The sequence below is a fragment of the Pristiophorus japonicus genome, chromosome 19 (assembly GCF_044704955.1).
Source record: "Pristiophorus japonicus isolate sPriJap1 chromosome 19, sPriJap1.hap1, whole genome shotgun sequence".
NCBI lineage: Eukaryota > Metazoa > Chordata > Chondrichthyes > Pristiophoridae > Pristiophorus > Pristiophorus japonicus.
The window spans coordinates 5,132,796-5,142,793 of NC_091995.1; the positions used below are offsets into that span (position 1 = coordinate 5,132,796).

General features: G+C 48.6%; 2 protein-coding genes across 2 annotated transcripts; one reads left to right on the forward strand and one right to left on the reverse strand.

The window, feature by feature from the left end:
- Positions 1-1,095: 1,095 nt before the first annotated feature.
- LOC139229663 (zinc-binding protein A33-like) lies at positions 1,096-6,689 on the reverse strand. The gene is made up of 6 exons (XM_070861183.1): positions 5,677-6,689; positions 5,491-5,586; positions 5,164-5,397; positions 3,436-3,458; positions 3,234-3,349; positions 1,096-2,019 (listed from the first exon to the last, which is right to left on the reverse strand). The coding sequence occupies exons 1-6, from the start codon at positions 6,085-6,087 to the stop codon at positions 1,472-1,474; spliced, it is 1,428 nt and encodes a 475-aa protein (XP_070717284.1). The 5' UTR covers positions 6,088-6,689; the 3' UTR covers positions 1,096-1,471.
- LOC139230635 (E3 ubiquitin-protein ligase TRIM39-like) lies at positions 6,490-9,278 on the forward strand. Its single transcript, XM_070862449.1, has 3 exons — positions 6,490-6,531; positions 7,165-7,279; positions 8,731-9,278. Exons 1-3 carry the CDS (start codon positions 6,490-6,492, stop codon positions 9,276-9,278), a joined length of 705 nt encoding a protein of 234 aa, XP_070718550.1.
- Positions 9,279-9,998: the final 720 nt, after the last annotated feature.

Genomic DNA, 9,998 nt, shown 5'->3' on the forward strand with positions numbered 1-9,998 from the left:
AAGGTGGCGATGGCTGAAGCACCAGCGTAAACTTTAGTGCCATTTCCAGGCGACTATCACTCCGGTTACACCAGGTGGGGGCTCTTAAAATTGGCCCCGTTAGTTCAGGATAGGAGCAGGAGGAGTCCATTCAGCCCCTGGAGCCTGTCCCGCCATTCAATGAGATCATGGCTGAGCTGTGCCCTAACTCCATATATCCGCCTTTGGCCCATATCCCTTAATACCTTTGGTTAACGAAAATCTATCAACCTCAGGTTTAAAATTAACAATTGATCCAGCATCAATTGCGGTATGCAGAAGAAAATTCCAAACTTCTCCCACTCTTTGTGTGTCGAAGTATTTTCTAACTTCACTCCTGAAAGGCCTGACTATAATTTTTAGACCATGTCCCGAGTGCTAGACTCCCCAAGCAGCGGAAATACTTGCTCTCAGTTCCCCTTAATATCTTGAAAACTTCGATCAAATCACGTCTGAAACTTCTAAATTCCAGGGATGGGTAAAATAAGGAACCAGAGCAAGGTGCAAATGAAAAAAAATGCGTTTAGTCCATGACTCTGGGACGTAATTATTCCCCAAATCGCTTAAAACAAATACACGCCGCTTCTATTGTGCAGTTTAATAACAGGCTTGGCAGCAGAGGTGTTGCTGATTGATCTCAAACACCGCCATGTAGCGCCACCTTCTGCCTGTGGAGCAACATTACAGGCAGGAAGGTCACCGGGTTCCTGCAGTTCACAGCTCATTCCACCCAGTGAGTTCCCCTCCACAATTCACCATCCATTTGTTTCTTCTCCCCCTCCCCCTCCCCCCCGCTCTCTCCCCCTCCCCCCCGCCCCCCGGCTCTCTCCCCCTCCCCCTCCCCCTCCCCCCCGCCCCCCGGCTCTCTCCCCCTCCCCCTCCCCCCCCGGCTCTCCCCCCCCCCCCCCCGCTCTCTCTCCCCACCCCCGCTCTCTCTCCCCACCCCCCCCGCTCTCTCTCCCCCCCCCCCGGTCTCTCTCCCCCTCCCCCTCCCCCTCCGGCTCTCTCCCCCCCCCCCGCTCTCTCCCCCCCCCCCACCCCCCCCGCTCTCTCCCCCCCCCCCCCCCCCCTGTGACTGAGACCGACGCCCATCAGTTTGCAGGAGGCAGGGTGAAATTATGGGATGGGCCTTCCACCGGTCCGCGAGAGGTGGGCGCCGGAGGGACTGGAGAGCATCATCACCCCCGGCAACCACATTTTAATTTGATTTTATATGTTTAAAGTTTAATTTGTTTTTATTGCTGGGTTTTAGTGTCCCCCTCCCCTTTTATAGGGGGCACTTGTAAATTATATGGTTTTACTGCCCCCCAAAAAAATCACAAAAAACCCCCCAAAAAACAAAAAATAAATAAAGAGGGCAGTTAAAAGTGTCTGCAGTGTCCCCCAGATCGGGGGGCACTCGATCTAATGTTTATTTTGTCCCCCCGCCCAAAAGAGTTATGGGATGGGCCTGTTAGTGACCTTTAACCCCACAGATTGTCAGGGGGGCGGAGTTTTTCCCGCCATTCCGTCCCGGACTGAAGAGGGGAAAGATTCTCTCAGTGAAAGTCTGGGTGAAAGTGTGGAGATGGGACATGTTGTCCGCATTGTAAAATGACACCTGTCCGCCCTCATAGTCCAGGTACACCCCGATCTTCCGGGGCGTCACACTCGGGGTGAGGGAGGTCTGTGAGGGGGAGGTGCGGGCAACATAGTCACTTCCGCGATCCAGCCACACAATCCAGTATCCGGTCTCTGGGCTCGGGATGATTTCCCCTTTCCTCCCGGCAGACTTTCGGGTCACTCCGATCTCCCACCGAGTCTTGTCCCCCACCTCCACCTCCCAGTAGTGTCTCCCTGATGTGAATCCCTCCGATCCCAGGACACAGGACCAGCGATCAAACCTCTCCGGGGTGTCAGGGAGCGGCTGCAGTCTGTCCCCGAGTCTCACACGGGTCCGACCCTCAGACAGGATGAGCCGGGGATGGGCTGTGTTCGGATCCAGAGTCAGAGAGGCTGGAGCTGGGGGAAAGTTAAAGTAACACAGTCAGTGATTTAGTTTCTTGCTGTGATTTATTCAAACACTTTCCTGTTTAAAGAGCCCACTCGGGCTCTGGGTTGTGATCCTGGAATCTGCTGCCGCTCCAGGGTTTACGCCCCGGGGGTCGATTTACGTCGATTTCGGGCCAGAATCAGCGCAGTCAGTGCCCAGAGATAAAGACCCGAAAACCACTGGAGACAGCGGGGGATGGAGAGAGAGAGGTGGTGGGGGGCGCGGAAGAGAGCGGGGAGGCGGGTGAGTGAGGTTTAAGCAACTGTTTCCAAAGGCCACAAGGAAAGTAGTGTTGTGAATAAAATATTTCACAGGTAAGACAAAGTCCAGTATAAGGAATGCGATGGAAATAAACACACTGCAATTACATCTGAAGGAGAAACTTACATTTCTAATGTTCCTGACAAATGCCTCAAAGCACTTCCCACAATGTATTACTTCCCATACCCTCCGCATAAAGTATTTGGGAGTGATTTACGTCTCACAATCGCCCGGATTTACACCGTAAACGGAGCAGTAACGAGACAAAAACCACCCGCAGTGCTTCCCACCTGGTTCCCACCAAGGCCCGCCGGGAAATTATACCGCAGCCGCGAAATAGGAATCCAGCGCTCCCGCACTAAACATGGGGGAAGCCTCATTAGTTTATGCAAACCGGATCCCATAATGTACATGTAACCCCAATGCAATCTTGGTCTTCCATTGGACGGTGCGTGAGCTGTGCAAGTCCCACCCAGTGGAACAGTCTGTAGAATGGCCCAACCTGTGGTCCATAAAGGGACCGCTGGAACCCTCACAGGGAATGATGCAAGGAGTTAGCTCCGTCCGGTGTCCTGGACAATATTTATCCATCAACCAACATCATGAAAACAGGTTATCTGGTCATTATCACGTTGCTCCCCCCGGATATATTTTCCCGCCATTCTCTGAGTTTGAGACTATCACTACTTTGTTCTAGACTCTGTGACTGTGTTAAACCTCTGGATGTTTATCTTCTCTCTGCGGTTTAGGATCTTGAATACTTCAGTAAGATCACCCCAAGCCCTCCCTTATCCAGTGCAAAGACTCCTGATTTCCAGACTAGACACAGACATCGGTGATCATTTAATCCAGGGTCTGGGAGCCGGTTTAGGCCCTTCTCATCTGGATTTAATGATCATGAAAAGGAATATAGGAGATTTACCGGGGTTAATGGCGTCTATCATTTCTCTCCACGCTGTGTACTGTAAAGGGCCGTTGAACTTTCCGATAGACAGGGCGCCATCTGCTACTGACAGCACGGGATAGGCCTTACTGATCCTGTAAATATTACACAGTTAATGTTATAAATTGACCATAAACATTTCACCAAACGGTGCAGAGATTCTGTAAAGAGCATGTCCTACCTCCTCTTCTGACAAGCTTCCTCCTAAAATAAATAAAACACAAACAGTGAGGACAGTAAAAGACTTCAGGAGGACACAGACAGGCTGGTGAAATGAGCAGACACAGGGCAGGTACAATTTAACACAGAGAAGTGTGAAGTGAGGCATTTTGGAAGGAAGAATGAGGAGAGACATTGTAAACTAAATGGTACAATTTTAAATGAGGTGCAGGAACAGAGAGACCTGGGGATCACATTCACAAATCTTGGAGAAGTGAGTAAGAATTTTTTGACCAATGATTTGTGATGATCTGGAATGCACTGACTGACAGGGTGTAGGAAGCAGATTTAACAGTAATTGTCAAAAGTGAATTGGAAATAAACTTGAAAGGAAAAAAAAATGCAGGGCTGTGGGGAAAGAGCAGGGGGAGTGGGACTATTGGGATATCTCTCAAAGAGACAGCACAGTCACAGTGGGCCTTTTGTGGTGTAGATTCTATGGTTGTAAGTAGTTGAACATTCTGATTTGTGTGTCAGATACTGTAACTCAATATTCATACATCCTCCAGGAACGACATTAAAGATGGTGGAGATAGAAACAGATTTGGGCATTCTAGTGCATACATCCTTAAAGGTACATGAGCAGTGCCATGCAGGAATACTTAGAGAAAATGTGGTATTGGAGTGTATCCATAGGACAATTGAGTATAAGACGAGGCATACTGTTTTGTCCTTGTACAAGACCTTAGTCAGGCCGTACTTGTAATACTATGTCCAGTTTTGGTCTCCTTACATGGTGGTTAATATTGAGGCTCTGGACTGGGTGCCGAAGTGGGTTACTGGACTAATTCCAAATCTAAGTTACCTTAGTTATCAAGATAGGTTAAATGAGTTGGGACTCTTTACCTTGGAGCAGTATAGACTTAAGGGGGATATGATTGAGGTTTATGATAATGAATGGAATCGACAGTGTTCCAGCTGACCGTTTATTTCAATGGGCTCGGCAGGACCAGGGGGACAAAGTTAAGTTCTATAAGGCTAGATCTAGGTTAGATGTCAGGAGGTGGTTCTTTACACACAGAATAGTAGACCTCTGAAACAAGCTGCCCTCTCATGTGGTGGATGCAGACTCACTGAATTCCTTCGAGCAAACGCTGGATTTGTTTCTGGCTGCTGCGGAGATTAACTCGAACAGAAGGTAGGTATTACAGGGAGTTTAATGGCCAGAGTGATGATCTGGACTAGTTTCGATTGCCTCGATGGGTCAGAGAGGAATTTCGCAGATTTTTCCCCCTAATTGGCCCGGGTTTTTTTAATCTGTTTTTGCCTCTCCCAGAAGATCACATGGTTTCGGGGAGGGTGGACTGGATATGTTGTGATACACAAGGTATCGGAACCTGGGACAGGCCCAGATGGTCTTTACCTGTCCGTCATTGTTCATATGTTCGTATCAGTGCCGCTCACAGACACAGTGACTGTCAAACCCACAGTGACTGTCACACCCACAGTGCCACACACACCCACACACAACAACTTATTCCCGGGAGGTGGCAGGTATTCCCGGGAATGTGCGGACACAGTGGGAGCCGATTAGTTTAGTGACAACAACAGAACCGGCCGGGAATAGACAAAACAATCGGTTTAAATCAGTTTCGAATTTTTCAGCAAATGCTGCATTTATTTCAGTTGTCATCGGTTATTTTGTGACTGTGTGAAGTTTCACTGAACTGACCCACAATATAATCCTCACCTTCAGAAATATCAGTCCGTCTTTTTGCTCCATCTGTTTCTGTAACTTTGAGAGCTCCTCCTGAATAGAATTTAAATTCTCTTGAATTTCTCGAAGGTTTTTCTCCATTTTTTCTACAATCTTCCCCTCTTGTTCCCTGAGATCTCGGATTAAACGCTGCTCTTTCTCAGTGAGAATCTGGTGCATTTTAGTGAACTGGGATGTGATGCGGGTCTGCAGACTGCTCGACTGTTCCTACCAAATGAAATGTGAAACATAATTAATGTACCGCGATAGAGGGAACAAAACTAACCGAGATCTCAGAAAATCAGCTCAGGGAGACCTTACCCTAACTCCGGAAATCTGCTGTTTCTGTTTTAATTCCGTTTCTAGAGCCGCCGATTTCTTCTCTGTGAGAGAATCTAAGGAAGATTTCAGCCGATCCTGGGATTGGGAGAGAAAATCACAGAATTAAAGTGTTAGACCATGAAAATGTGATAAAATAATCAGGTGATCCAATCTGTTCCCTTTTACCTTGTAGATTCCAACAGCTTCTTTAATGGGCATGAACTTATGCGATTTGTGTTCCCGCGCGACTGCACAAATCACACAGAGCAGTTTCTTGTCAGTTTCACAAAACAGCTTCAGTTCTTCGTGATGTTCCTCACAGTGAAGTTTACGTTCCTTCTCTTTCAGATTCAAGTTTAATATTCGCACTTTCTCAGCCAGTCTCGCTAAGGCCCGATTAGCCTTGAGGTTTCTTTTCGAAAACTCCGCTCTACATTCCGGGCAGGAGATTCTCCTCTTCTTTGCCCAGCACCGTGTGATACAGGAGCGGCAGAAGTTGTGCCCACACTCCAGTATTACCGGATCGGTGAAGAAATCCAGACAAATGGGACAATTTAATTCCTCAGCAAAACTCTGGGCCCGCTGATTAGAAGCCATGATTGAGTTTCAGCACTTCCTGGTTCAATCCGCTTTCAGTTTCGATGTTGTTGCCTTGAATTCAGTTCAGCGATTTCCTGATGAATTCACTGCAATATTCGGGGAACTATTATTATACACTTGTGTATGTCCCGTCGACTTTTACACAGGGAGACAAAACCTAGAGCAGTTTGAAGGACTAACAGGGTTAGAGAGCCGAGGGGAATAATTGAGCCCTGTCCGGGAGGGTAACGGTCCCTGGGGTGTTGGCAGTGTGAGGAGGGAGAGAGAGGGAGGGAGGAGGCGGGGATGGGCGGGGATCCAGATTCCAGTGCACTTTGCTCCAGACCGAACTCACTGCCGACCACAAACCCTCTGGTGACACACGGTGTGAGATCGAGATTGATAAACTGAATTGTGTTAATGATTGCAGCCGCTCATCCGAAAGCACAAAGTGCCCTGAATGTCAGGAAGTGATATCCGGTGACAGGTACACAGAAGACCCCAGGACGTCCCAAAGCGCTTTAAAGTGCTCGAAGTACTTTTGAAGAAATGTCGGCACTGTTGTATTTGAACACTGCAAGTGCTGCCCTCCCAGTCCCTGAGACACTGTCTGATCGCAAGTCTTTCAGTGTTACACGGTGCACCGCTGCCACCTGCTGGCAGGATATCAGTGCTGCAGGAAAGATTTCCCCATTAAAATGGCCCGAGAAGTGGCGACTGTCTCTGAAGGTTCACAGGCACGATGGGCCGAATGGCCTCCTTCTGTGCTGTATCACACTCTGATTCTTATGTATTCTTATACTTGGATCTATCAAGTGTATTTCCAATTCGCTTTTGACAATTACTGTTAAATCTGCTTCCTCAACCCTGTCAGTCAGTGCATTCCAGATCATCACAAGCCATTGATAATAAAATCCCTACTCACTTCTCCAAGATTTGTGAAAGTCTTTTACTGTCCTCACTGTTTGTGTTTTATTTATTTCAGGAGGAAGCTTGTCGGAAGAGGAAGTAGGACATGCACTTTACAGAATCTCTGCACAGTTTGGTGAAGTGTTTATGGTCAATTTATAACATTAACTGTGTAATATTTACAAGCTTAGTGAGGACTATCCCGTGCTGTCAGTAGCAGATGGCGCCCTGTCTATCGGAAAGTTCAACGGCCCTTTACAGTACACAACGTGGAGAGACATGATAGACGCCATTAACCCCGGTAAATCTCCTATATTCCTTTTCATGATCATTAAATCCAGATGAGAGGGGCCTAAACCGGCTCCCAGACCCCGGATTAAATGATCACTGATGTCCGTGTCTAGTCTGGAAGTCAGGAGTCTTTGCACTGGATAAGGGAGGGCTTGGGGTGATCTTACTGAAGTATTCAAGATCCTAAACCGCAGAGAGAAGATAAACATCCAGAGGTTTAACACAGTCACAGAGTCTACAACAAAGTAGCGACAGTCTCAAACTCAGAGAATGACAGGAAAATATATCCGGGGGGGGAGGAGGTAGGATGGTGGGGGTTGTGGGGCGAAGGGGCAAAGCCGAGGAGCAGCCAGCAGCGGGCAGGACAATTCATGCACCTCCCGGCCACAGAGAAGCTGTTACACAGAGAATAAATAGAAAGAACGTGTTTTTATATCCGACCTTCACGACCTCAGGACGTCCCAAAGCTCTTTACAGACAATGAAGAGTTTTTAAAGTGTAGTCACTGTTGTAATGTAGGAAACGCCACAACCAGTTTATGCACAGCAAGCTCCCACAAGCAGCAACGTGATAATGACCAGATAACCTGTTTTCATGATGTTGGTTGATGGATAAATATTGTCCAGGACACCGGACGGAACTAACTCCTTGCATCATTCCCTGTGAGGGTTCCAGCGGTCCCTTTAAGGACCACAGGTTGGGCCATTCTACAGACTGTTCCACTGGGTGGGACTTGCACAGCTCACGCACCGTCCAATGGAAGATCAAGATTGCACTGGGGTCCCATGTACATTCTGGGATCCGGTTTGCATAAACTAATGAGGCTTCCCCCATGTTTAGTGCGGGAGCGCTGGATTCCTATTTTGCGGATGCGGCATAATTTCCCGGCGTGCCTTGGTGGGAACCAGGTGGGAAGCACTGCGGGTGGTTTTTGTCTCGTTACTGCTCCGTTTACGGTGTAAATCCGGGCGATTGTGAGACGTAAATCACTCCCAAATACTTTTTGCGGAGTGTATGTGAAGTAATACATTGTGGGAAGTGCTTTGAGGCATTTGTCAGGAACATTAGAAATGTAAGTTTCTCCTTCAGATGTAATTGCAGTGTGTTTATTTCCATCGCATTCCTTATACTGGACTCTGTCTTACCTGTGAAATACTTTATTTACAACACTACTTTCCTTGTGGCCTTTGGAAACAGCTGCTTAAACCCCAGTCTCCCCCCCACCATCTCTCTCTGCCCACCCCCACCCTGCTGTCTCCAGTGGTTTCCGGGTCTTTATCTCTGGGCACTGACTGCGCTGAGTCGGGCCCGAAATCGACCCCCGGGACGTAAAGCCTGGAGCGGCAGCAGATTCCAGGATCACAACCCAGAGCCCGAGTGGGCTCTTTAAACAGGAAAGTGTTTGAATAAATCACAGCAAGAAACTAAATCACTGACTGTGTTACTTTAACTTTCCCCCAGCTCCAGCCTCTCTGACTCTGGATCCGAACACAGCCCATCCCCGGCTCATCCTGTCTGAGGACCGGACCCGTGTGAGACTCGGAGACAGACTACAGCCGCTCCCTGACACCCCGGAGAGGTTTGATCGCTGGTCCTGTGTCCTGGGATCGGAGGGATACACATCAGGGAGACACTACTGGGAGGTGAAGGTGGGGGACAAGACTGAGTGGCGTCTGGGAGTGACCCGAGAGTCTGCCGGGAGGAGAGGGATATTCACCCCGAGCCCAGAGACCGTATACTGGATTGTGGGGCTGTATCGCGGAAGTGACTATTTTGCCCGCACCTCCCCCTCACAGACCCCCCTCACCCCGAGTGTGAAGCCCCGGAAGATCGGGGTGTACCTGGACTATGAGGGCGGACAGGTGTCATTTTACAATGCGGACAACATGTCCCATCTCCACACTTTCACCCACACTTTCACTGAGAGAATCTTTCCCTTCTTCAATCCGGGACAGAATGACGGGAAAAACTCCGCCCCGCTGACAATCTGCGGGGTTAAAGGTCACTAACAGGCCCATCCCATAATTTCACCCTGTCTCCTGCAAACTGATGGGCATCAGTCTGTCACAGCGGGGGGCGGGGAGAGAGAGAGCAGCGGGGAGGGGGGAGAAGAAACAAATGGATGGTGAATTGTGGAGGGGAACTCACTGGGTGGAATGAGCTGTGAACTGCAGGAACCCGGTGACCTTCCTGCCTGTAATGTTGCTCCACAGGCAGAAGGTGGCGCTACATGGCGGTGTTTGAGATCAATCAGCAACACCTCTGCTGCCAAGCCTGTTATTAAACTGCACAATAGAAGCGGCGTTTATTTGTTTTAAGCGGTTTGGGGAATAATTACGTCCCAGAATCATGGACTAAACGTTTTTTTTTATTTGCACCTTGCTCTGGATCCTTATTTGACCCATCCCTGGAATTTAGAAGTTACAGACGTGATTTGATCGAAGTTTTCAAGAGATTAAGGGGAACTGAGAGCAAGTATTTCCGCTGCTTGGGGAGTCTAGCACTCGGGACATGATCTAAAAATTATAGCCAGGCCTTTCAGGAGTGAAGTTAGAAAATACTTCGACACACAAAGTGTCATGCATTCAACCAGCATTGTAACCCATGTATAAACTGACCAAAGTTGTACACCGTGAGAACACTGACCACTAGGTGGGAGACACTCCTAACCTGGACCTTCAGGTATAAAAGGGGAAGCTCCACCCACCTTCATCACTTGAGTGCTAAGG

What these genes read in the sequence shown, in the direction of transcription:
- LOC139229663 (XM_070861183.1), bottom strand. Translation starts at nt 6,087, where the DNA reads ATGGCTTCTAATCAGCGGGCCCAGAGTTTTGCTGAGGAATTAAATTGT. An exon ending in AGCAGATTTCCGGAGTTAGG is followed by an intron (nt 5,398 to 5,490) that starts GTAAGGTCTCCC and finishes TTCATTTGGTAG; the next exon opens with GAACAGTCGAGCAGTCTGCA. An exon ending in ACGGACTGATATTTCTGAAG is followed by an intron (nt 3,459 to 5,163) that starts GTGAGGATTATA and finishes TATTTATTTTAG; the next exon opens with GAGGAAGCTTGTCAGAAGAG.
- LOC139230635 (XM_070862449.1), top strand. Translation starts at nt 6,490, where the DNA reads ATGATTGCAGCCGCTCATCCGAAAGCACAAAGTGCCCTGAAT. An exon ending in AAGCACAAAGTGCCCTGAAT is followed by an intron (nt 6,532 to 7,164) that starts GTCAGGAAGTGA and finishes AATATTTACAAG; the next exon opens with CTTAGTGAGGACTATCCCGT. An exon ending in GATAGACGCCATTAACCCCG is followed by an intron (nt 7,280 to 8,730) that starts GTAAATCTCCTA and finishes ACTTTCCCCCAG; the next exon opens with CTCCAGCCTCTCTGACTCTG.